The sequence below is a fragment of the Oncorhynchus tshawytscha genome, unplaced genomic scaffold, assembly GCF_018296145.1.
Source record: "Oncorhynchus tshawytscha isolate Ot180627B unplaced genomic scaffold, Otsh_v2.0 Un_scaffold_16570_pilon_pilon, whole genome shotgun sequence".
In the NCBI taxonomy this organism is placed as follows: domain Eukaryota; kingdom Metazoa; phylum Chordata; class Actinopteri; order Salmoniformes; family Salmonidae; genus Oncorhynchus; species Oncorhynchus tshawytscha.
This window is the reverse complement of record NW_024609796.1, coordinates 275,205-303,095: the sequence shown is the minus strand read 5'-3', so window position 1 is coordinate 303,095 and position 27,891 is coordinate 275,205. Positions and strand designations below refer to the sequence as shown.

General features: G+C 44.6%; 1 protein-coding gene across 1 annotated transcript; it reads left to right on the top strand.

Moving 5' to 3' along the window:
- The first annotated feature begins 61 nt into the window (after nt 1–61).
- LOC112243919 (DENN domain-containing protein 3-like) lies at nt 62–27,891 on the top strand. The gene is made up of 25 exons (XM_042318235.1): nt 62–374; nt 1,715–1,869; nt 1,979–2,267; nt 2,472–2,587; nt 2,738–2,865; nt 2,948–3,053; nt 3,315–3,434; nt 4,457–4,675; nt 4,956–5,071; nt 5,521–5,676; nt 5,986–6,082; nt 6,172–6,275; nt 8,497–8,681; nt 9,865–10,024; nt 10,367–10,731; nt 13,756–14,015; nt 14,345–14,515; nt 15,386–15,515; nt 15,839–15,946; nt 24,596–24,735; nt 25,574–25,671; nt 26,135–26,334; nt 26,535–26,653; nt 26,855–26,992; nt 27,382–27,891. The coding sequence occupies exons 2-25, from the start codon at nt 1,786–1,788 to the stop codon at nt 27,586–27,588; spliced, it is 3,816 nt and encodes a 1,271-aa protein (XP_042174169.1). The 5' UTR covers nt 62–374; nt 1,715–1,785; the 3' UTR covers nt 27,589–27,891.

The window sequence follows — 27,891 nt, the reverse complement described above, 5'->3', positions numbered from 1 at the left end:
TAGATGGCACTATAACAAAGTTGATAGAGAAACTGAATGAGTCTTCTGACAATTTATTATAGCAGTTTTGTTAAGTAGGCAATGCAGCTTCTTAACTTCTACGACAGCAAATTAGAATGCACGAGGTTTTGAATTCTTTACAAAAGTAGGGGCAACTGCATTTTTCCAGTACGCATGATTTTGTATCCTTTCAGAAAGCAGGAAGCAGCACGCTGTTAATCGCAGTCAGACAGATAACAGCATTTCCTGGGAAGGTCAATTCAACGGCATTGTTTACAAAGGTGTTTTGATTGTGTCTTTCGGTGGCTACAAATTCATTCAAACGAATGTCAGTGACTTTGGCCCGTGATCTTGGATTACCGATGGACCAACAGGTTGGTGAAGATCATTAATTGGCATTTGAAATAAATCAGTTAAAGACTAACTTTCTGTTTTGACAATTTACATTTTTATATGTAGCTGAGCTACCTCCTATATTTTTACGGAAACATGAATATGCTTTGACAGTGATGTATGCACAGTAGCTATTGATTGACACACAACATGGAATTTGATCATCACATGCTCTTGGCCTATAAAGGGATCTTGGCTCTTTCAGTATGGCTTGTATGGAAAGAATGCGGAGGTAATCAATGTTGCCAAGTTTTCCAGAGACACCGATTCATCAATGGAAACTAAATGCATTGTATGTCAGTCAAACAGTACTGAAAAGGCTGGGAATATGGGGAGATAAGGGGATTAAGCAGACAAAAGGAGTGTCTGATTTGAGCCTATTTCACTGTAACGCATTCATTTTAGTGCTGCTTCTAATCGTCTAGTTCAGACTACAACTGCAAAGGACTTGTGACATAAACTGTTGAAATCACATAAAACATTTCATGGTTTCAGTTCTGCAGCTATAATGACGTGATGCATGTGTATAATATGCGAAGCTATGCAGGAACTGGTGACAGGTCGCTTTTCAGACCGTCCATTAGAAAGTCACACCTCTATTGTAGATGCGAAAGGGATATGAGTGCAGTTACTACGTTTTTTAAATGACATATTTAGTTTAATCTAAAAAGGCACTTATTTTCAATACAGCAGCACTAGGCCACCCACCCACCCCATCATAAAGTGGACTGTGCCACTCCTCAATTGAGTTTTCTCAGTGACCTATTGAAGGGTATCTTCAGCACACATGAAACCAATTTGCCCAGAAATTCCCCTCAAGCAGAGAAATTCAATTAAAGGGTGTTTATCTTGTATCTCCTGAGGTGGCTGCCTTTACAGAGGAGACAAGCTACAAGCTACAGCTGTATTTCCTCCAACTCTACTTTGTTGTTTGGTGAGGTGATGCCATAGTTGCTTTTGATGACACCTTTTTTAATGGTTTCTCAGAGCAGAGGACACTCTCCAATGTTGTTTCTTTTCTTAGTAGTGATCAGGTGAGCTGTGTTTCAAGCCTGTGAGCCTCTTGGCTTGTTGTAAATATCTATTAAAAGGTGATATAATATAATAAGTAGGATGTCATGTGCTCTTTATCTTGTTAGCCAGCTGCTGTGATTAAGGGTATAACAACTTGCCCAAATGAACAAGCTAAGGAGTGTGACTCATGTTTCTGAAGAACAATCTCTTTCTCTCTCTCTCTCTCTGTCTCTCTCTCTTTCTCTCTCTCTCTCTCTGTCTCTCTCTCTTTCTCTCTCGGCTCGCTCGCTCGCTTCCTCCTCCAAAGCACAAATCCCATGCTTGGATGTGATTCCACCACTGTGAGCCTGATGTACAGAGGAGGAAGGACCGGTTCTGATGGCAGACCATCTTCCCTCAGGGCTACTGGAAGCGTGTGTTGTTGTCGGAGCCTCTGGGGATAAACTCAAGGATGTCTACCAGGTAATGCCAATCAGCAAATGTCTTTTTTAATACAGAGTTTATTCGAGAGATGAGCTGGATTGTGGATTATAAATGTAAAATGGAGGTTAACATGGATTGTTCTGTTTAGTCTCTACAGCAGGGCAACAGCACAACAGACCTCCTTATTTTAGACCCAGAGGTCTTGCAAGTCCACGTACCTCCGTTTGTGACCAAAGAGAATGCAGATGAGTCTGGTGTCCCCAGAACCTTCAGTCGAGTCCAGTGCAGACGGTCCTTCATCAAGAAGAAGGAGAGGCTAGTGGTGGCTCCTAGTGGCCCTGGAGGGGCTGGGAGCAGTGAGGGGGCCACTGTCACTGAGGATGTCAGCGTCCCCAAGGACATTGACCTCATGGCCCTGCCCCAACTCTGCTTTCCAGGTAGAGGTATATTGTGAGGCTGATAGCCAGTTATATTTGTCATTGTTGGGATTATAAAGATGACCTGAGGTAAACACCATACCAAAATGAAGGCTGACAGACATCCTTATGTACAATGTCATTAAAACATTAGCTCAAAGACATCGCCCAATGCACTGTCTAACAATAGAGGGATATAAATAATCCTGACTTTTCTGAAATCAGGGGGGCTTCAAGTAACAAATGAACCAAAAGAAGAGCGTTTTCACTTTCTAGTCTTCACGGATGTGTTCGGTAACCAAACCCATGGAGTGGTTGTTCAGTGTTGTAGACCATTTCAGGTGGGGGTCTTTCTTTTTATTCTCCTGCATAAACATGTGATCCTTTTCATTATAAAGCTGTGTAAAACAGTGTTAAATGTTTTCGCTCTGATGCTCCTTCCTGCGAAACACTCAATGCTCACAGTTGATTTGTCACTTCTGTCCTCGTAGGAAGGGTCAGTGTTCTATCAGAATGGACACTGGTCGTCCACCAGGACCACTAAGCTCTACACTGCTTTTGCCATCTGTGTCATATCCAAGCATCCTTACTACAATGCTCTGAAGGACTGTCTGTCTTGGTAAGGGTCAATACGTCTTCAATACAGCCCGTATATGTGTGTTGTCATTTCTTAAATCATTCTCTTCTGTACACTTCTGTAGCTTGCTGGTGCAGCTTAGAACATGCAGGTTGTCTGAAGAGAGGGTGAAGGAATTTGCAGCCAAACTGTCTCTAGTACCCATTCCACCCCCTGGACAACTACATGTGGTGAGCTGCTTTATGTTATCCAGTTCATCTATCCAAACTGCTAGGCTGCCTGACGTGCCAGTGATTGGTTGTATTTGAACACCACTCTACATGGACTATGCATTGTTGGGGTTTGATTCTTCCTTGGTCCTTCATTTCTCCCCCCTCTCTCCATCCTACAGTCAGAATAAAAATGACCAAAAAATACAAACTACTACCACCAACACCTTTTCCTTCTTGTGTACTGATATTGATGATGTGCTCACCCCTGACTGTGCCCAGGTGTTCAACCTGAGACCCCTGATGATCATACTGCCTTCCAGAGAGGATAAGGAACACCCCGCTGTAGACCTGGACCTCCATTTGCCCTTCCTGTGCTTTAGATCCAAACAGATTTTACAGGTGAGTAGAGAGTTATGTTCAGACGGATAATAGCATTTTCTACGATGAGCCATTCAACTGAAGTGTTCGGAGTGATGTTTTGACTTCTGCCCTGCCTGGCAACAACTCTGCTTTTTCTGCTCTGCTCTACTCTAGTCTTTCTACTCTGCTCTTTCTGCTCTACTCTTTCTGCTCTGCTCTTTCTACTCTGCTCTGATGTACTCTTTCTACTCTGCTCTTTCTGCCCTACTCTGCTCTACTCTGCTCTCCTCTTTCTGCTCTACTTTGCTCTATTCTTCTCTTTCTGCTATGCTCTACTCTGCTCTTTCTGCTCAATGTTTCTGCTCTGCTCTTTCTGCCCTACTCTGCTCTTTCTGCTCTGCTCTACTCTGATCTACTCTTTCTGCTCTACTCTGCTCTTTCTGCTCTACTCTGCTCTTTCTACTCTGCTCTGCTCTTTCTGCTCTACTCTTTCTACTCTGCTCTACTCTGCTCTTTCTACTCTACTCTTAATGCTCTACTCTACTCTTTCTGCTCTGCTCTACTCTTTCTGTTCTTCTTTCTCTTTCTGCTCTACTCTGCTCTACCCTGCTCTACTCTGCTCTTTCTGCTTTACTCTGCTCTTTCTGCTCTACTCTTTCTGCTCTACTCTGCTCTTATCTACTCTACACTTCTCTTTCTGCTCTACTCTGCTCTTAATGATCTACTCTTTCTGCTCTACTCTGCTCTTTATGTTATGCTATGCTCTACTCTTTCTGCTCTGCTCTTTCTGTTATACTCTGCTCTACTCTTTCTGCTCAACGTTTCTGATCTACTCTTCTCGTTATGCTCTACTCCTGCCTTTCTGCTCTACTCTTTCTACTCTACTCTGCTCTGCTCTTTGTGCTCTTCTCTTTCTGCTCTGCTCTACTCTGCTCATTCTGCTTTACTCTTCTCTACTCTTCTCCTTCTGCTCTACTTTACTCTGCTCTGCTCTTTCTACCCTACCCTGCTCTCCTCTCCTCTGGTTCTATTGACCCCTGACCCTGTGTTGGTTTGCCCAGATCATCACTGGTATTCTGATGGAGCAGAGGGTAGTGTTCTTCTCAGCTGACTGGGCCCGCCTCACCCTGGTGGCAGAGTGTTTCATGTTCTACATCCACCCCCTCCACTGGCAGCATCCCTACGTGCCCATTCTCTCAGCCCAGATGCTGGACTTCGTCATGGCCCCCACCGCCTTCCTCATGGGCTGCCACCTCAACCACTTTGAGGAGGTCGCTGCGGTAGGAGGCTTTGTATTAGTAGTAGTAGTTTCTTTATTGCAACCTTGGTACATCCTTTATATAACCATGGTTTTGTCTTGGTGTAATTTGATGTCGGACAACAATATGATTTTCATGATGCTGTTGCGTCAAGTGTCCAACTGTCCATAAACAGTGTTTAGACCTACTTCTTGGTTGTACTGTCTTGTTCCGTTTCCAAACAGTTGAAATGTCATAGCAGTTGGAGAAAGAAAAGCTTTAATTTTTGAATGTTTTTGGAACTCTCTATTCTCTGTGACAGGAAACAGACGACCTGATCTTGATTAATATTGATGATGGAACAGTGTCTTCTTCCTGCTCAGAGACTGTCGACCTACCAGACGTCCCCTTCATTTCTGCAGAGTGTTTTACCAAGCGGTAGGACCCCCCCAAATGGCACCCTATTCCCTATATAGTGCCCTACTAGGGAATAATGTACTACTTATGGGCACTGTTAAAAAGTAGTGCACTATATAGGGAATAGGGTGCCATTTCAGAATCAAATCAAATTGTATTCGTCACATGCTTCATAAACAAGAACTGTTGACTAACAGTGAAATGCTTACTTGCGGGCCCTTCCCAACAATGCAGAGAGAAAAATGTAGAACAAAAGAATAACAGGAGGAATACATAGACAATGCAGACTGTGCTCTGTTCTGTGCTGAAACCCCCTACAACTGAAATGACACATCCATTGTCTCAATAACACAGAATGAAGTTATTGAGAGGTAGAATATCACATCAGTTATCACTCACAGTCATGCTTATATAACATTGTTTTTGTGGCAGTGAGTGAACAACAGTTTTCTTTTCCTGCTGCTCTACAGGAGGAAGGGCCTCCAGCTACAATATGATCTAGAGGTGTGTCACCAAGGGGCCGGCACAGACGTTAATGAGATGCGCATGCTGAGAAGACAATGGCAGCAGAACCTGAACTGGGAAATACAGAAGGTTACCTTGGAGCTCATTGTCAACATGTTCAGGTCAGTCATGCTGTTCAGACTCTCTTTCTGAGGTGCAGGGCTTAAAGTATGACATCATCATACACATCGGGTGGACTTCCTGCTTACAGACATCAACAAGTGAATTCAAATATGTCAATACTGCTCTCCCTTGAGTAATGCTCACACTGGAAAGAGCCAATAGTGGCATATGTGAGATTATGTTGGTGTTGTACCTGTAAGGAGGAAGTCAACCCGGTGAGGTGTAGGAAGATATTCTATTTCCTGGTCTTTAAAGGCACTAATGTAGCCTGTGTATTAATGGTCTGCTGCATTTCTGCCTTTCATCAGGGATGTCAGTGGTCACCTGAACTATGAACACCGAGTGTTTAACAGTGAAGAGTTCCTGAAGACCAGAGAGCTAGCTGACCTTCCCTTTTACAGAAAGGTACATGTTGAAGTAGCCTCTCAGATCACGATCACTATAAAGAGTACGGTTGATTCCTACACTCAATTTATACATGTGTATCCGTATAGGTCTTGGAGACACACATCTTTCATTCATTCCTGAAGGACCGCCTCAATAGGAAGATGGATGCTTTCACACGCATGGAAGTCAACACTCGCTCAGAGACACAGAAGTAAGCTCTCACTTACAATATCCCCTTCCTGCTTATCCCTTCCCCTACCCTCCAACTCACTTTTCTCCCTGATGGTACAGTGATGGTTAGAACAAAGCCTGAGTTATGGCACCGCTGGTAACCTGCCTGGACATGTTATGGAATTCAGTCCAATTATTAATTTATAGAACACACCGCTGCAAACCTGCTTTGTTAATATCAAAGGAAGAGTTTCTCCACCAGTCTGATCCAGTTATCCAGTCTGTTGGATGCTGTATTGTTTTTTTTACCCCTTTTTCTCCCCTAATTTCGTGGTGTCCAATTGTTTTTGTCTCATCGCTACAACTCCCGTACGGGCTCGGGAGAGACCTAGGTTGAAAGTCATGCGTCCTCCGATACACAACCAAGCCGCACTGCTTCTTAACACAGCACCATCCAACCCGGAAGCCAACCGCACCAACGTGCACCTGGCAACCTTGGTTAGCGCGCACTGCGCCTGGCCCGCCACAGGAGTCGCTGATGCGCGATGAGACAAGGATTTCCCTACCGGCCAAACCCTCCCTAACCCGGGCGACGCTAGGCCAATTGTGTGTCGCCACACGGACCTCCCGGTCGCGGCCGGTTACGACAGAACCTGGGCGCGAACCCAGAGTCTCTGGTGGCACAGCTGGCGCCTCTCTTCGAGAACCACCATTTACAGTGTTTGAGAGCTTCAATGATTAGTTGACCAGTTAGCCTTGACGATTAGTTGACCAGTTAGCCTTGACGATTAGTTGACCAGTTAGCCTTGACGATTAGTTGACCAGTTAGCCTTGACGATTAGTTGACCAGTTAGCCTTGACGATTAGTACACCAGTTAGCCTTGACGATTAGTACACCAGTTAGCCTTGACGATTAGTACACCAGTTAGCCTTGACGATTAGTACACCAGTTAGCCTTGACGATTAGTACACCAGTTAGCCTTGACGATTAGTACACCAGTTAGCCTTGACGATTAGTACACCAGTTAGCCTTGACGATTAGTACACCAGTTAGCCTTGACGATTAGTACACCAGTTAGCCTTGACGATTAGTTGACCAGTTAGCCTTGACGATTAGTTGACCAGTTAGCCTTGACGATTAGTACACCAGTTAGCCTTGACGATTAGTACACCAGTTAGCCTTGACGAATAGTTGACCAGTTAGCCTTGACGATTAGTACACCAGTTAGCCTTGACGATTAGTACACCAGTTAGCCTTGACGATTAGTACCAGCTAGCCTTGACGATTAGTAGACCAGCTAGCCTTGACGATTAGTACACCAGCTAGCCTTGACGATTAGTACACCAGTTAGCCTTGACGATTAGTACACCAGTTAGCCTTGACGATTAGTACACCAGTTAGCCTTGACGATTAGTACACCAGTTAGCCTTGACGATTAGTACACCAGTTAGCCTTGACGATTAGTTGACCAGTTAGCCTTGACGATTAGTATACCAGCTAGCCTTGACGATTAGTATACCAGCTAGCCTTGACGATTAGTATACCAGTTAGCCTTGACGATTAGTTGACCAGCTGGCCTTGACGATTAGTTGACCAGCTGGCCTTGACGATTAGTTGACCAGTTAGTGCTGGAATAGATCAAATAAGTGAAAGAGACTGACTAGGGATACTGGAGGAGTGATTTGGGAAATTATTGAATTCTATTACATAGTACCCCACTGCAAACATGCTACATATATGTCTGGGGGAGACTCAGTGAGAGGTTTATGGTCTTGTATGGTGTTCTGGGTCTTACGTGGTATTCTGGGTCTTGTTTGGTACTCAGTCCTGTATGTATATTAGGGTCTTGTATGGTATTCAGTCCTGTATGTATATTAGGGTCTTGTATGATTGACAGTCCTGTATGGTGTTTAGGGTATTGTACACAGACCTGTAAGGTATTTAGGGTATTGTATTGTACACAGTCCTGTATGGTATTTAGGGTATGGTATTGTACACAGTCCTGTATGGTATTTAGGGTATGGTATTGTACACAGTCCTGTATGGTATTTAGGGTATGGTATTGCACACAGTCCTGTATGGTATTTAGGGTATTGTATTGTACACAGTCCTGTATGGTATTTAGGGTATTGTATTGTACACAGTCCTGTATGGTATTTAGGGTATTGTATTGTATTGTACACAGTCCTGTATGGTATTGTACACAGTCCTGTATGGTATTTAGGGTATTGTATACAGTCCTGTTTTATGTGTCTGTCAGAATGAAGGCGATGACAGACAACCCCAGGAGGCCCACCATGCAGGAAATGGCCAGGAAGTATAGCAGCAACCCAGAGATCCGTCTGAACAAGAGGCTGGGGATGAGCCTCCCCAACCTGGGAGAGGAGCGCCATCTCAACCTCCTCAGACAAACCTCCCTCAAGAAGACCATTATCCCTGAAAGTGGTGAGTACACTCTTAGAAAATATGGTTCCAAAAGGGTTCTTTGGTTGTGTCCATAGTGTAACCCTTTTTTGTTCTAGGTAGAACACTTTTTTGGATTCCATGTATAACACTCTGTTGAAAGGGTTCTACATGGAACCCAAAAGGTTTCTACCTGGAACCAAAAAGGTTTTTTCAAGGGGTTCTCCTACCCTTTTAGGTACTAGATAGCAACTTTTTTTTTATGAAGGTTACAAAATTCCAGAAATGTTCCCCAAATTCCCAGGTTTTCCAGAAATCCCAGTTGGAAGATTAGTGGAATTAGAACAGAGGAAGCATGAAATCCTCCAACCAGGATTTCTGGAAATCCAGATGTTGCAACCCCTGCAGTGGGAGGACTAATAATAGCTACCCACTGATTAACATATATACTGTGATGTTTAACTTTACACGGTTACATTAACATTACTGCGTAACATTATGCACTGACTCTTTACTTGAAATGTCTATTGGACTACTCTACATAATACTGTCATAACGGATGTCATAACTAGTCATGTCTGTTGTTGTCAGCTAATGAAAACTGACTTTACACTTGAAATGTCTATTGGACTACTCTACATAATACTGTCATAACGGATGTCATAACTAGTCATGTCTGTTGTTGTCAGCTAATGAAAACTGACTTTACACTTGAAATGTCTATTGGACTACTCTACATAACACTGTCATAACAAGTCATGTCTGTTGTCAGCTAATGAAAACTGTTATAACATAAACTATTTAGTGTTACGTGGCTCTTTTGACAGATGGTTAAAGAAAAGTGTAGGTCATTAAGCCTTGACTTCTGTGAACAAGAAGATTCATCTTAAAAGGAATTTTCACAAATGTTCAACTTCATGTTCATCCTCAACATATGTTAAAATGGCGTCTTTCTATGCTCGGTAGTAAAACGTATAGAGGGAGATGAGTGTTTCCAATGACATCGTTGTGCATCATGTGATTTTAACCAATTATGAGGAGGCATTACCTACTAAATGCTTCCTAATTGGTTGATAATGTCATTGGAAACACATCTTCCTCACTTATTTTACTACAGATCATAGAAACCTGCCATTTTCACATATGTTGAGGTGGTGCTGGAGATGATTCATATAAAGTAGACCCTTTTTGTTTGCAGTGTCACTCTTTGTCTTTTTCTACACAGCCTTCAAGATCCCGCCCAAGCCTGTGAAGATCTTCAAGCTGCCAGAATGTCCTCCTCCCATGGTGCACCACCATGTCCAGAACTACTATGGAGAGTTGATCATACTACTGGGGAAGGCCATCTCCTGTGTTCCTCCTGAGGACTCCACCCTCCTGGCCAGGTACTTCATTTACAACATAGGGATTTTTAGATTTTATTAAGATTTTATTTTTTATTATTTTTTATTTTTTTTATTTTAGATTTTATTAAGTCACACTTTAAACACACTACATCTAAAAAATACATTTAAAAAGGCTTTATTGGGTATTTGAAAAGTCCTCAGTGTGACCGGACCACCAAGTTTAGAAAGGCAATGCTCCTGCTGATAGCAACAAGAGGCACCTGGTGGGCGAGACAGAGGGAGGGCGCGTTAGTGTGTCCAATCAGTCACAATACTACATACATACTTCACAAATCATTTATAAGTCCTACCCTTTCCATATTCTCTTTCCCTATTTCCAAGGTACTTCTACCTGCGCGGCTTCATGAACACGCTGTGTTCCAAGCGTCTTGACGCCCTCAGCGACTTCCAGAACCTCTACAAGACGGACATCGAGATCTTCCCCACCGACCTGGTAAAGGCGCTAGTGGACTCGCTGCAGAAGGACGAGTTCTCCCAGGTGGACCGGCGGCCAGAGCTCAAGCGGCTCATCTTCAAGGTGAAGACAGACAACGAGATGGTGCTGGTCCAAGCTGACGACCATGTGAAGAAGTTCCAGCTCCCTAAGACCCACATGCTGCAGGAGGACTTTGTGAAGCGCATCCAGGAGTCTGGGATTGTGAAAGATGTCGCCACCATCCATAGGCTGTTTGAGGCCCTCACTGTGGGTAAGTTGAGACTTACCATCCATAGGCTGTTTGAGGCTCTCACTGTGGGTAAGTTGAGACTTACCATCCATAGGCTGTTTGAGGCTCTCACTGTGGGTAAGTTGAGACTTACCATCCATAGGCTGTTTGAGGCCCTCACTGTGGGTAAGTTGAGACTTACCATCCATAGGCTGTTTGAGGCTCTCACTGTGGGTAAGTTGAGACTTACCATCCATAGGCTGTTTGAGGCTCTCACTGTGGGTAAGTTGAGACTTACCATCCATATAGACTGTTTGAGGCCCTCACTGTGGGTAAGTTGAGACTTACCATCCATATAGACTGTTTGAGGCCCTCACTGTGGGTAAGTTGAGACTTACCATCCATAGGCTGTTTGAGGCTCTCACTGTGGGTAAGTTGAGACTTACCTTCCATAGACTGTTTGAGGCTCTCACTGTGGGTAAGTTGAGACTTACCTTCCATAGACTGTTTGAGGCTCTCACTGTGGGTAAGTTGAGACTTACCATCCATAGGCTGTTTGAGGCTCTCACTGTGGGTAAGTTGAGACTTACCATCCATAGACTGTTTGAGGCTCTCACTGTGGGTAAGTTGAGACTTACCTTCCATAGACTGTTTGAGGCTCTCACTGTGGGTAAGTTGAGACTTACCATCCATAGGCTGTTTGAGGCCCTCACTGTGGGTAAGTTGAGACTTACCATCCATAGGCTGTTTGAGGCTCTCACTGTGGGTAAGTTGAGACTTACCATCCATAGGCTGTTTGAGGCTCTCACTGTGGGTAAGTTGAGACTTACCTTCCATAGACTGTTTGAGGCTCTCACTGTGGGTAAGTTGAGACTTACCATCCATATAGACTGTTTGAGGCCCTCACTGTGGGTAAGTTGAGACTTACCATCCATAGGCTGTTTGAGGCTCTCACTGTGGGTAAGTTGAGACTTACCTTCCATAGACTGTTTGAGGCTCTCACTGTGGGTAAGTTGAGACTTACCTTCCATAGACTGTTTGAGGCTCTCACTGTGGGTAAGTTGAGACTTACCATCCATAGGCTGTTTGAGGCTCTCACTGTGGGTAAGTTGAGACTTACCATCCATATAGACTGTTTGAGGCTCTCACTGTGGGTAAGTTGAGACTTACCTTCCATAGACTGTTTGAGGCTCTCACTGTGGGTAAGTTGAGACTTACCATCCATAGGCTGTTTGAGGCCCTCACTGTGGGTAAGTTGAGACTTACCATCCATAGGCTGTTTGAGGCTCTCACTGTGGGTAAGTTGAGACTTACCTTCCATAGACTGTTTGAGGCTCTCACTGTGGGTAAGTTGAGACTTACCTTCCATAGGCTGTTTGAGGCACTCACTGTGGGTAAGTTGAGACTTACCTTCCATAGACTGTTTGAGGCTCTCACTGGGTAAGTTGAGACTTACCTTCCATAGGCTGTTTGAGGCACTCACTGTGGGTAAGTTGAGACTTACCTTCCATAGGCTGTTTGAGGCACTCACTGTGGGTAAGTTGAGACTTACCTTCCATAGACTGTTTGAGGCTCTCACTGTGGGTAAGTTGAGACTTACCATCCATAGGCTGTTTGAGGCTCTCACTGTGGGTAAGTTGAGACTTACCATCCATAGGCTGTTTGAGGCTCTCACTGTGGGTAAGTTGAGACTTACCATCCATATAGACTGTTTGAGGCTCTCACTGTGGGTAAGTTGAGACTTACCTTCCATAGACTGTTTGAGGCTCTCACTGTGGGTAAGTTGAGACTTACCATCCATAGGCTGTTTGAGGCCCTCACTGTGGGTAAGTTGAGACTTACCATCCATAGGCTGTTTGAGGCTCTCACTGTGGGTAAGTTGAGACTTACCTTCCATAGACTGTTTGAGGCTTCACTGTGGGTAAGTTGAGACTTACCTTCCATAGGCTGTTTGAGGCACTCACTGTGGGTAAGTTGAGACTTACCTTCCATAGACTGTTTGAGGCTCTCACTGTGGGTAAGTTGAGACTTACCTTCCATAGGCTGTTTGAGGCACTCACTGTGGGTAAGTTGAGACTTACCTTCCATAGGCTGTTTGAGGCACTCACTGTGGGTAAGTTGAGACTTACCTTCCATAGACTGTTTGAGGCTCTCACTGTGGGTAAGTTGAGACTTACCATCCATAGGCTGTTTGAGGCTCTCACTGTGGGTAAGTTGAGACTTACCATCCATAGGCTGTTTGAGGCTCTCACTGTGGGTAAGTGAGTTAAGAGGTCAGGCCTCTCGTTGACAGGACATGGAAATACATGAGCAGTACAGTATAGATGTACTATAGCAATAAGATCACCCATGATAGTAAACGAGTGATTGATCTGTCAATACAGTTTGAAATAGAGTACCACTCTGCCTAGGAACACGGTGTGTATCATCTGATTATCCTTACTTTATTAATAGGATCTTGTAAGAGTGACTTTGGATTCAGTGACTTTGGGTTTGAATTCTTCCATGAGGAGTCCCTCCAAATCAGTATTTTATATTGACTCCTCATTGGATGGTAAGCAAGACTGTCCAGTTTGTCTGCAGCATCCCATCGTATGATTGGTCAGCGGGACTCATGTGGCATCTCTTTTATTTTTCTCTCCATCTTCATCTCTGCTTGGGTTTAATGTTCATTCCATGACATCATACATGAGATGGATGGCTGTTGTTTCATGGGGCGTCTTCAGCTATGGAAGATGTATAAATGTGCTCTTTGCTTTGACAAAACACAGGGTTCCTGTTTACAATAGATGCTGTTTGGAGTAGCTTGTTTCTATTGGCTTGAATGACATGCATGAACATGGAAGTAAAATGATGGAATGCATTTGCATGGTTTTAATGTGAGTTTGATGAGCATGTTCTCTACAGGCTGCTGAGACTTGTCATGCCTTGTTTACATTCACATCACCACTCTTACAACGAATGGCTCCTTGAAGACTGAAGTCTTCTTCTAAGAGAAGGTTACCTCTGTTTCCAGGGCAACATAATCAGATTGACCCAGAGGTGTTCTACACCTTCTGTTTCCAGGGCAACAGAAGCAGATTGACCCAGAGGTGTTCCGTGTGTTCTACACCTTCTGGAAGGAGACGGAGGTGGAGGCCCAGGATGTTCACCTGCCAGCTGAGGTCATGGAGCACCTGGACAACAACGAGTGTGTCTACAAGCTGTCCTGCTCCGTCAAAACCAACCAGGGAGTGGGTAAGATCGCCATGACACAGAAGAGGCTCTTCCTGCTCACTGACGGGAGGCCTGGGTTTATCGAGATCACCAAGTTCAGAGACATAAAGGTGTGGTTACTCTATGTTTAGGCACTAGTAGTAGTACTGTTCAGGGATGAGTTCTCTAAAAGCTTTGTAGTCTTAAAATAATCTTTGACAATATATAGGCAATGGATGAAAGATGATCTTAGTGCTATGAAGCTTTTGGAAACTCACTCCGTAATGAATAATATTGAAGGGTACATTGGTATGACTACAGTGTATTGCCTTCAATGTTTGGCTTTGTTCAAATGAAAATCTGCCATGATGACACATCTGATAATCCTCTCACATTTCAGTTGAATGCATTCAGTTGTCCAGCTGACTAGATATCCCCCTTTCCCTCTCGTCTCTGTCAGGAGGTGAAAATCTCCTTTGCTCCTTTCCTGCTGCTGAGGATCCCGTCTCTGAAGATCAAGTGCAGTCTGAGGAAGGAGGTGTTTGAGGCCAACCTGAAGTCTGCGTGTGACCTGTGGAATCTCATGGTCAGAGAGATGTGGGCTGGGAGGACGATGGCAGACGACCACAAGGTAGGATATATGCTGGATCTCCAAGACTAGTGCTGCATTCAATAGTGTATAATGTAACCAAGTTGAATTCATTAAACTAACCCTTTCAGCTTGAAATCCACCAACCCGCACCATGGAATTGCTAGCTTTTCAGTGGCGCAGCAAAGCTGTTAAGCAGTGCAGTGACTTCTGTTAAACACTTTGTAGAACGTGTGGGTAGAAATATTAGCATAGTCCATTTCACCCTCCTGAATGCGGTCTGTGGTTATTCATAGTCTTGAAAAACATGTCACGTTCTTTTATTACCATATTATGAAAAAAGTATAAGATCGGTTGGCACCTAAAGGGATATTAATCTTACAGTACAGGCTTGTCCCACCCCTCTGGCCTGATGGTTTCCTCCAGGCTTCCTGAAGGGATATTAATCTTACAGTACAGGCTTGTCCCACCCCTCTGGCCTGATGGTTTCCTCCAGGCTTCCTGAAGGGATATTAATCTTACAGTACAGGCTTTTCCCACCCCTCTGGCCTGATGGTTTCCTCCAGGATTCCTAAAGGGATATTAATCTTACGGTACAGGCTTGTCCCACCCCTCTGGCCTGATGGTTTCCTCCAGGCTTCCTACAGGGATATTAATCTTACGGTACAGGCTTGTCCTACCCCTCTGCTCTGCTGGAAAGTATTATGTTTTGTCATTATATTATCCGAATGTGATCTCCCAAACTTAATGTGATCTCCCAAACTTAATGTGATCTCCCACGCTGTTTAATTGGCTGTACTCATTGTACATTGTAATGTGTAGTAGGTTGTGTGTCTATACTTGTAAGACTGTCTCTCTTATAGGATCCTCAGTACAGGCAGTGTGTGTATAAGTTGTCATGTTCCCTTTAAGGATCCTCAGTACATGCAGCAGGCTTTGACTAACGTCTTGCTCATGGATGCTGTGGTTGGCTGCCTTCAGACCCAGAAGGCCATATTTGCCGCCTCCAAACTGGCATACTTTGACAGAGTGAAACATGAAGGTATGCATTATGGTCCAGATGCACTTTTGATTTGTTTTTTGCATATAAATCATCTGTAAGCTTTACCATTTGTGCGTTTAATGGTGGGGTTCCGGACTAAAACACAAACTCAATGGAGAATCATTGAAAATGTATTTAGTCCAGGAGTTTCCAGGAAACCACCCCTTGGAGTTCAAGGATCAAGTATACAACTAAATCAACAACATCAGATGTGCCTCTGAAGAACAACAGTGTGTGAAATTCATTGTGATTTTCTGTAATCAGGAAAGTGATTCATATTCTGATATGTCATTTTTTCTGCTTTCTGTTTTGTCTGTAAGCAGTTCCTGTGATGGTTCCAAAGACAACATTGGAGACGTTGAAACACAAGATCAATCCATCACTAGACCTCCCAGCCCCACAGACTGTGCATGTCTTACTCTACACACCAGGTGAGGGGAAACAGACAGCTGACTCTCTATTACTCTACACACCAGGTGAGGGGAAACAGATAGCTGACTTTGTTACTCTACACACCAGGTGAGGGGAAACAGACAGCTGACTCTCTGTTACTCTACACACCAGGTGAGGGGAAACAGACAGCTGACTTTCTGTTACTCTACACACCAGGTGAGGGGAAACAGACAGCTGACTTTCTATTACTCTACACACCAGGTGAGGGGAAACAGACAGCTGACTTTCTATTACTCTACACACCAGGTGAGGGGAAACAGACAGCTGACTCTCTGTTACTCTACACACCAGGTGAGGGGAAACAGACAGCTGACTTTCTATTACTCTACACACCAGGTGAGGGAAACAGACAGCTGACTCTCTGTTACTCTACACACCAGGTGAGGGGAAACAGACAGCTGACTCTCTGTTACTCTACACAACAGGTGAGGGGAAACAGACCACTGACGTTCTGTTACTCTACACACCAGGTGAGGGGAAACAGACCACTGACTTTCTGTTACTCTACACACCAGGTGAGGGGAAACAGACAGCTGACTTTCTGTTACTCTACACACCAGGTGAGGGGAAACAGACAGCTGACTTTCTGTTACTCTACACACCAGGTGAGGGGAAACAGACAGCTGACTTTCTGTTACTCTACACACCAGGTGAGGGGAAACAGACAGCTGACTTTCTGTTACTCTACACACCAGGTGAGGGGAAACAGACAGCTGACTTTCTATTACTCTACACACCAGGTGAGGGGAAACAGACAGCTGACTTTCTATTACTCTACACACCAGGTGAGGGGAAACAGACAGCTGACTATGTTACTCTACACACCAGGTGAGAGGAAACAGACAGCTGACTTTATGTTACTCTACACACCAGGTGAGGGGAAACAGACAGCTGACTTTATGTTACTCTACACACCAGGTGAGGGGAAACAGACAGCTGACTTTCTGTTACTCTACACACCAGGTGAGGGGAAACAGACAGCTGACTTTCTGTTACTCTACACACCAGGTGAGGGGAAACAGACAGCTGACTTTCTGTTACTCTACACACCAGGTGAGGGGAAACAGACAGCTGACTTTCTGTTACTCTACACACCAGGTGAGGGGAAACAGACAGCTGACTTTCTGTTACTCTACACACCAGGTGAGGGGAAACAGACAGCTGACTTTCTGTTACTCTACACACCAGGTGAGGGGAAACAGACAGCTGACTTTCTGTTACTCTACACACCAGGTGAGGGGAAACAGACAGCTGACTTTCTGTTACTCTACACACCAGGTGAGGGGAAACAGACAGCTGACTTTCTGTTACTCTACACACCAGGTGAGGGGAAACAGACAGCTGACTTTATGTTACTCTACACACCAGGTGAGGGGAAACAGACAGCTGACTTTCTGTTACTCTACACACCAGGTGAGGGGAAACAGACAGCTGACTTTCTGTTACTCTATCAAATCAAATCAAATCAAATCAAATCAAATTTTATTTGTCACATACACATGGTTAGCAGATGTTAATGCGAGTGTAGCGAAATGCTTGTGCTTCTAGTTCCGACAATGCAGTAATAACGAGCAAGTAATCTAACTAACAATTCCAAAAAAAAACTACTGTCTTATACACAGTGTAAGGGGATAAAGAATATGTACATAAGAATGAGTGATGGTACAGAGCAGCATAGGCAAGATACAGTAGATGATATCGAGTACAGTATATACATATGAGATAAGTATGTAAACCAAGTGGCATAGTTAAAGTGGCTAGTGATACATGTATTACATAAGGATGCAGTCGATGATATAGAGTACAGTATCAACGTATGCATATGAGATGAACAATGTAGGGTAAGTAACATTATATAAGGTAGCATTGTTTAAAGTGGCTAGTGATATATTTACATAATTTCCCATCAATTCCCATGATTAAAGTGGCTGGAGTAGAGTCAGTGTCATTGACAGTGTGTTGGCAGTAGCCACTCAATGTTAGTGGTGGCTGTTTAACAGTCTGATGGCCTTGAGATAGAAGCTGTTTTTCAGTCTCTCGGTCCCAGCTTTGATGCACCTGTACTGACCTCGCCTTCTGGATGACAGCGGGGTGAACAGGCAGTGGCTCGGGTGGTTGATGTCCTTGATGATCTTTATGGCCTTCCTGTAGCATCGGGTGGTGTAGGTGTCCTGGAGGGCAGGTAGTTTGCCCCGGTGATGCGTTGTGCAGACCTCACTACCCTCTGGAGAGCCTTACGGTTGAGGGCGGTGCAGTTGCCATACCAGGCGGTGATACAGCCCGCCAGGATGCTCTCGATTGTGCATCTGTAGAAGTTTGTGAGTGCTTTTGGTGACAAGCCGAATTTCTTCAGCCTCCTGAGGTTGAAGAGGCGCTGCTGCGCCTTCCTCACGATGCTGTCTGTGTGAGTGGACCAATTCAGTTTGTCTGTGATGTGTATGCCGAGGAACTTAAAACTTGCTACCCTCTCCACTACTGTTCCATCGATGTGGATGGGGGTGTTCCCTCTGCTGTTTCCTGAAGTCCACAATCATCTCCTTAGTTTTGTTGACGTTGAGTGTGAGGTTATTTTCCTGACACCACACTCCGAGGGCCCTCACCTCCTCCCTGTAGGCCGTCTCGTCGTTGTTGGTAATCAAGCCTACCACTGTTGTGTCGTCCGCAAACTTGATGATTGAGTTGGAGGCGTGCATGGCCACGCAGTCGTGGGTGAACAGGGAGTACAGGAGGGGGCTCAGAACGCACCCTTGTGGGGCCCCAGTGTTGAGGATCAGCGGGGAGGAGATGTTGTTGCCTACCCTCACCACCTGGGGGCGGCCCGTCAGGAAGTCCAGTACCCAGTTGCACAGGGCGGGGTCGAGACCCAGGGTCTCGAGCTTGATGACGAGCTTGGAGGGTACTATGGTGTTGAATGCCGAGCTGTAGTCGATGAACAGCATTCTCACATAGGTATTCCTCTTGTCCAGATGGGTTAGGGCAGTGTGCAGTGTGGTTGAGATTGCATCGTCTGTGGACCTATTTGGGCGGTAAGCAAATTGGAGTGGGTCAAGGGTGTCAGGTAGGGTGGAGGTGATATGGTCCTTGACTAGTCTCTCAAAGCACTTCATGATGACGGATGTGAGTGCTACGGGGCGGTAGTCGTTTAGCTCAGTTACCTTAGCTTTCTTGGGAACAGGAACAATGGTGGCCCTCTTGAAGCATGTGGGAACAGCAGACTGGTATAGGGATTGGTTGAATATGTCCGTAAACACACCGGCCAGCTGGTCTGCGCATGCTCTGAGGGCGCGGCTGGGGATGCCGTCTGGGCCTGCAGCCTTGCGAGGGTTAACACGTTTAAATGTCTTACTCACTTCGGCTGCAGTGAAGGAGAGACCGCATGATTCCGTTGCAGGCCGTGTCAGTGGCACTGTATTGTCCTCAAAGCGGGCAAAAAGTTATTTAGTCTGCCTGGGAGCAAGACATCCTGGTCCGTGACTGGGCTGGGTTTCTTCCTGTAGTCCGTGATTGATTGTAGACCCTGCCACATACCTCTTGTGTCTGAGCCGTTGAATTGAGATTCTACTTTGTCTCTGTACTGGCGCTTAGCTTGTTTGATAGCCTTGCGGAGGGAATAGCTGCACTGTTTGTATTCAGTCATGTTACCAGACACCTTGCCCTGATTAAAAGCAGTGGTTCGTGCCTTCAGTTTCACACGAATGCTGCCATCAATCCACGGTTTCTGGTTAGGGAATGTTTTAATCGTTGCTATGGGAACGACATCTTCAACGCACGTTCTAATGAACTCGCACACCGTATCAGCGTATTCGTCAATGTTGTTGTCTGACGCAATACGAAACATCTCCCAGTCCACGTGATGGAAGCAGTCTTGGAGTGTGGAGTCAGCTTGGTCGGACCAGCGTTGGACAGACCTCAGCGTGGGAGCTTCTTGTTTTAGTTTCTGTCTGTAGGCAGGGATCAACAAAATGGAGTCGTGGTCAGCTTTTCCGAAAGGAGGGCGGGGCAGGGCCTTATATGCGTCGCGGAAGTTAGAGTAACAATGATCCAGGGTCTTTCCACCCCTGGTTGCGCAATCAATATGCTGATAAAATTTAGGGAGTCTTGTTTTCAGATTAGCCTTGTTAAAATCCCCAGCTACAATGAATGCAGCCTCCGGATAAATCGTTTCCAGTTTGCAGAGAGTTAAATAAAGTTCGTTCAGAGCCATCGATGTGTCTGCTTGGGGGGATATATACGGCTGTGATTATAATCGAAGAGAATTCTCTTGGTAGATAATGCGGTCTACATTTGATTGTGAGGAATTCTAAATCAGGTGAACAGAAGGATTTGAGTTCCTGTATGTTTCCTTCATCACACCATGTCACGTTGGCCATAAGGCATACGCCCCCGCCCGTCTTCTTACCAGAGAGATGTTTGTTTCTGTCGGCGCGATGCGTGGAGAAACCCGCTGGCTGCACCGCTTCGGATTGCGTCTCTCCAGTGAGCCATGTTTCCGTGAAGCAGAGAACGTTACAGTCTCTGATGTCCCTCTGGAATGCTACCCTTGCTCGGATTTCATCAACCTTGTTGTCAAGAGACTGGACATTGGCAAGAAGAATGCTGGGGAGTGGTGCACGATGTGCCCGTCTCCGGAGTCTGACCAGAAGACCGCTTCGTTTCCCTCTTTTTCTGAGTCGTTTTTTTTTTTGGTCGCTGCATGTGATCCACTCGGTTACACTGGTTGTAAGGCAGAACTCAGGATCCGCATCGCGAAAAACATATTCTTGGTCGTACTGATGGTGAGTTGACGCTGATCTTATATTCAGTAGTTCTTGTCGGCTGTATGTAAAGAAACCTAAGATGACCTGGGGTACTAGTGTAAGAAATAACACGTAAAAAAAACAAAAAACTGCATAGTTTCCTAGGAACGCGAAGCGAGGCGGCCATCTCTGTCGGCGCCGGAAGTTGATACACACCAGGTGAGGGGAAACAGACAGCTGACTTTCTGTTACTCTACACACCAGGTGAGGGGAAACAGACAGCTGACTTTCTGTTACTCTACACACCAGGTGAGGGGAAACAGACAGCTGACTTTCTGTTACTCTACACACCAGGTGAGGGGAAACAGACAGCTGACTTTATGTTACTCTACACACCAGGTGAGGGGAAACAGACAGCTGACTTTCTGTTACTCTACACACCAGGTGAGGGGAAACAGACAGCTGACTTTCTATCATAGTTTGTCTGTTATCTTCACTCTGATGTATCTGCTTGTAAGATAGAAGCTGTTTACATGTTCTATAAGGTGCATGTCCTAACATGTCCTGTATGGTGCATGTCCTAACATGTTCTATAAGGTGCATGTCCTAACATGTTCTGTAAGGTGCATGTCCTAACATGTTCTATAAGGTGCATGTCCTAACATGTTCTGTAAGGTGCATGTCCTAACATGTTCTATAAGGTGCATGTCCTAACATGTTCTGTAAGGTGCATGTCCTAACATGTTCTGTAAGGTGCATGTCCTAACATGTTCTGTAAGGTGCATGTCCTAACATGTTCTGTAAGGTGCATGTCCTAACATGTTCTGTATGGTGCATGTCATAACATGTTCTGTATGGTGCATGTCATAACATGTTCTGTATGGTGCATGTCATAACATGTTATGTAAGGTGCATGTCCTAACATGTTCTGTATGGTGCATGTCCTAACATGTCCTGTATGGTGCATGTCCTAACATGTTCTGTAAGGTGCATGTCATAACATGTCCTGTATGGTGCATGTCATAACATGTTCTGTATGGTGCATGTCATAACATGTTCTGTAAGGTGCATGTCATAACATGTTCTGTAAGGTGCATGTCATAACATGTTCTGTAAGGTGCATGTCCTAACATGTTCTGTATGCATGTCCATGTTCTGTAAGGTGCATGTCCTAACATGTTCTGTAAGGTGCATGTCCTAACATGTTCTGTAAGGTGCATGTCCTAACATGTTCTGTAAGGTGCATGTCCATAACATGTTCTGTAAGGTGCATGTCCTAACATGTTCTGTAAGGTGCATGTCCTAACATGTCCTGTAAACATGTCCTGTGGTGCATGTCCTAACATGTTCTGTAAGGTGGTAACATGTTCTGTAAGGTACATGTCCTGTAAGGTACATGCCCTAACATGTCCTGTAAGGTGCATGTCCTAACATGTTCTGTAAGGTGCATGTCCTAACATGTTCTGTAAGGTGCATGTCCTAACATGTTCTGTAAGGGGCATGTCCTGTAAGGTGCATGTTCTGTAAGGTGCATGTCCTAACATGTCCTGTATGGTGCATGTCCTGTATGGTGCATGTCCTAACATGTCCTGTATGGTGCATGTCCTAACATGTTCTGTAAGGGGCATGTAACATGTCCTGTAAGGTGCATGTCCTGTAAGGTGCATGTCCTAACATGTCCTGTAAGGTGCATGTCCTGTAAGGTACATGTTCTGTAAGGTGCATGTCCTAACATGTCCTGTATGGTGCATGTCCTGTATGGTGCATGCCCTAACATGTCCTGTAAGGTGCATGTCCTAACATGTCCTAACATGTCCTGTATGGTGCATGTCCTAACATGTCCTGTATGGTGCATGTCCTAACACGTCCTGTATGGTGCATGTCCTAACATGTCCTGTATGGTGCATGTCCTAACATGTCCTGTATGGTTACATGTTCTAACATGTCCTGTAGGTGCATGTCCTAACATGTCCTGTATGCATGTCCTAACATGTCCTGTATGGTGCATGTCCTGTATGGTGCATGTCCTGTATGGTCATAACATGTCCTGCATGTCCCATGGGGCATGTCCTGTATGGGGCATGTCCTGTATGGGGCATGTCCTGTATGGGGCATGTCCCAACATGTCCTGGGGGCATGTCCTGTATGGGGCATGTCCTGTCCTGTATGGGGCATGTCCTGTATGGGGCATGTCCTGTATGGGGCATGTCCCAACATGTCCTGTATGGGGCATGTCCTGTATGGGGCATGTCCCAACATGTCCTGTATGGGGCATGTCCTGTATGGGGCATGTCCCAACACATCTGAGTGGAAACCAGAGGAGCTTTGAAGCCGTAATAGTTTGCTGCAAATACACACTAGTGGAAAGCACCCAGACAGGCCTAATTGTTTGTCTACTCTCAGCTGTTTATGTAGATGAGTACATGTATTGTCAAAGTTTGTCTCATTTCTTCACACTTGTCATGTGTGGTAACTTATGAACTTGTTGTACTGTACAGTGTGAGTCAACAAAACTTAATATATCACTGACCGGCTCAACATTTTGAAATATTATTTTTTACATTGGTTATAAGTAGAGACTCAGAGCTACAAAATGGTATATCATTCACTGCATTTTTGAGGAACAATGGGAAAGTAATTCTGCAAGTTGATAAACTTGTAAACTCACTTTTGAGAAAAGGGCGTTTTTAATGTTTTGGAGAACTCTCCTTTGTCTACACCCATTCAGCATTGTTCACACCCTCTGAAGCCTTAGCTCCACCCATCTATTTAAGGATTCACATGTGAGGTCATGTGCTAAACAGTGAGTAGTTTAGTAAAGATTAAAAGTTGTAGTAGCCAAAAATATGGAAAAATTCCAGGTAAACAGAAAGTGTCCAGATAAAAAATACTTAATAAATATTAGATGGCGATTACCCAGACACACTTGTCTAAATTGATGGGCCATGTGAAAGAAATGCTATAACCCCCAGCCACGTCCAGTGGTGGAAAAGGTATTATGGTCATACTTGAGTAAATGTAATGATACCTTAATAGAAAATGACAGACGTAAAAGTCACCCAGTAAAATACTACTTGAGTAAAAGTCTAAAAGTATTAGGTTTAAAAAAATACTTAAGTATCAAAAGTAAATGGAATAAAATGTGCTTCATTATCAAAGGTAAAATAAATTATTTATACAAATTCCTTATAGTGAACCAGACGGCCTAATTGTTTTATTTTTATTGACGGATAGCCAGGGGCACACTCCAACACTCCAACACTCCAAGACATAATTTACAAACAAAGCATGTGTGTTTAGTGAGTCTGCCAGATCAGAGGCAGTAGGGATGACCAGGGATGTTCTCTGTTTAGTGAGTCCTCCAGATCAGAGGCAGTAGGGATGACCAGGGATGTTCTCTGTTTATTCACTTGATAAGTGTGACCAGGGATGTTCTCTGTTTAAGTCCGCCAGATGGGCACCATTTTCCTGTCAAAATGTAATGACCAGGGATGTTCTTTTTAGGTGTCTGGGATGAAATGTTCTCTGTTTATGGTCCGCCAGTAAAAGATGACATTATTTCCTTTCTGTAGTACTTTTGGAAATGTAAAAAAGTTTATTTCCAAAAAAAAAAAAGAATAGTATGATCTCAAAGGCAGTGAAAAACTCACATATTCTGTTGTAATGCAGAGCTACAGTATGTACCATATACAAATCATCTATATGCCTGTGGGAGTATCCATCGACTGGCTGACCCATGGATTGTGTATTTAACTTTTAGTGTATTGATTTTGATGTAGACATTCGCAGATAAAAGCTGAATTGCTGTGACTGACTACAGTCTCTCTCTCGGGGTCTCTCTCTCTCTGTGTCTCTGTGTCTCTCTCTCTCTGTGTCTCTGTGTTTATCCAGGCCAGTTGAGTTACTCGGAGGCAGACGGAGATGGGAACCCCAAGCTGTGGTGTGCCCTCAGTGGTGGGAGGGTGGTTGTGTTTGATGCAGCCAGCTGGTCCATGCAGCAGAACTGTGTTCAAGTGGGATCCTCCCAACTGGTATGATGTCTGCAAGCAGACACACACCATTTCCCCTGCGCTCTCCCTGGACTATCACTTGAGCCTTCCTACTAGGCTCTGTTCCAATATCCACATTAGTGTAGCAGAACACTTAGAGAGAAGCATTGGATTTGGCCATGCATTCTAAAGGTTATATGCGAGTGGATATTGGAACATGTCCTTTGTTTCTGTGAAATTGCTTACAGATATCCTTTGGAAAGAAATTGTTATATTGAATTAAGTACACAGTGATCTCTCGCTCTCTAGCTCTCTGTTTTACTTGTTCTCTCTCTCTCTCCCTCTATCTCCCTTTCACTTGTTCTCTCTCTAGCTCTCTTTCACCCGTTCTTTCTCTCTCTCCCACCTCTAGTTCTGTTTCACTTGTTTTCTCTCTCTCCCGTTCTCCCCCCCCTCTAGTTCTGTTTCACTTGTTTTCTCCATCTTTCTCTTTCCCTCTCTCTCTCCATCTTTCTCTCTCTCTCTCTAGCTCTCTCTCTCCATCTTTCTCTCTCTCTTCTCTCTAGCTCTCTTTCACTCGTTCTTTCTCTCTCCCCTTCTAGTTCTGTTTCACTTGTTTTCTCTCTCTTTTTCTTCTGTTGATAGTGTTTCCTCCTTTCTGTGGTCTCATGAGGCATGAACAGGAGTGCCTGCCATTCACATAACAGTGGATTAAACCTGGATATGTATGAGTCCAAAATAGCACCCTATTCCCTATATAGTGCACTTCTTTTGACGAGAGTCCTATGGGCCTTGGTCGAAAGTAGTGCACTATATAGGGAATAGGTGCCATTTGGGACACAATTTATGTGTTGAATACGTGGCTTTATTATGTGCACAGAACTGCATGCTGGGATTGGACCAGGATCAAGTATGGATTGGCTCCCAGGATTCCATCATTTACATAATTGACACATGTCTGTGCATGTCCTGCTCTGTGTTTATCCAGGCCAGCTGACAGAGCACAGGCATGAGGTTCTGTGGTGGGAGGGTTTGCTGGTCCTGGAGGAGTGTTCAGTGACAAGATGATGTCTGCAAAACACACACTGTTGGAGGACACAAGATGATAAAATGTTACCGTATGTCTGTGTCCCACAGTGCACCCTATTCCCTATATACTGTAGGGCACTCTTTCATGCTACAGTCACGTCACCCTCACAAACTGTTAACCCATGTGTGATGCTCAGGATTCTATGTTGAAGGAAGGATAATGTGTTAGAACTGCCTGTTCAAATGACCAATGGACCTATTGCAGAAAGTAGTTATTCTAACTGTCCCACCCCAGTATCATAGTGCAAGAATCTTAGCACATGGAGTGTTTTTGATGTCTATTTCCAACCAGCAGATGGCAGCAGTGTACTTAAACTACTTCTTTACTTTGCCCTCAGTGAATCATCAATAGTTGGACCACAATCAGGCTTCTACATGGTGCTTGTTTTAATCCAACTGTCCCTCTCCTCCCCCCCAGACAGACATACTCCTGTAGTGCCGATGGAACAGTCATTCTGTGGGACCTCTCAACACTAAAAGTGAAAAAGCAGTTTCAACTGACCTGTGATAGGCTTATGTCCATTCAGCTCTTCAATGGAACACTGTGGTGCTGTAAGTAAACTCACTCAGTCACAGTTATACTCTAACTGTATATTATTATTCTATTTTTGTATATACTCCTATGTATTATATACCCTGCCAATGATCAATTAACAAAGTGTGTCAATTGACCACAAGATAACATGCTAACAACAGCAAGCATCTAGACAGAAACCTTTGTTTGTTTTGTTCCCATCTGTTATGTTGACTAGGTGCCAGAGACTGCATCGTTGAACTGAGGAAGAACGGAACCCCACATCGTAAGATGACACTTCCTGAGGATCTACGGAGCATGTCCACTGAGTTCAGCAGCCTCATCCTCTTCTTAGAGGTAGTAGGCCCATGTTCCCTTCATCTTGGAGATTTCACTGATCCAAGATCTTTATCTCATGCGAGGCCTTCACCATGGCCTCCAAGTGGCCTCAATAATCAAGCCAGACACTGTTTTTGCAGCCTTCCAACAGTCAGTTTGCTTGTCAATGAGAGTGTCATGAGCTGATGGCTAAACCAGTCCACTGTGTGTTTCTTTCAGAGGGGCCAGTTGTGGACGAGCTGTTCTGATTCTGACGAGCTCTGTCTCTGGCACTGTAAAGACCTGACCAAGCCTTTCCTGAGGGTGCGGCTACAGAATTGTACAGGGGTCAACTGTATGATCAAGGTTAAGAATCAGGTGAGAAAATAATGGTCTCAGTTGGATGTTCACACCTGCTGTTCTTTGCGTGTTTTGCTGGTAACACTTTAATGGAAGGGTACCAACATAATAACCTCTTTAACACGTGACTATTAACACATGAAACACATTCATAAGATTCTGGCAGCAACAGTCTTTCTCAGGTGTTGCAATTTCTACAAAAGCTTGTAAAGTAGCAGTTAAAATAGTACCGTACTTAGAAATGATACCATACATTCCACCCTACCATCATTATTTTATCTCTCATAGTAATGATCAGAGTGTCCAGAGCGAACTCAGTTTTATTTAGGTAGTGAATGTCACAGTACAACTGCAAATCCTCAACAAGCTTCTCTTCATTGTTTGTCTCCTCCCCCTCCCTCGTCCAGATCTGGGTTGGCTGCAGCGGGCCGAGCCCTGACCAGTGCAGGATGAGTGGGAAGATCTACATAGTGGACACAGAGAGCCACAGTGTAGAGAAGGAGCTGATGGCCCACACAGACAGTGTCCAGGCACTGTGCTCTGCAGAGGGCCGCTATGTACTCAGTGGCTCCGCCTGCCAGGATGGCAAAATCGCCATTTGGAAGGTTGAGTAGAGGACGAGTAGCCTGGTCCAGTATCTGTTTGTGTGGGTTTGCCAACTCTTTTAAGTGAATAAAATGTTTGGCACAACAATGACAGGAGTTTCCTAAACAGCAGAAATAGATGTGGGACCAGGTTAGAGGAAGAGCCCTGCAGACCCCGAGGAGTCCTACAGGTCTGAAGAGACTATAGCCCCCTCAAACTCAACTCTGGACCTGGAAGCCAGTTCCACTGCTTTGTTTCATTGTTCCCCTCTAATCAGGGACTGATTTAGACTTGGGACACCAGGTGGGTGATTCCCCTCTAATCAGGGAATG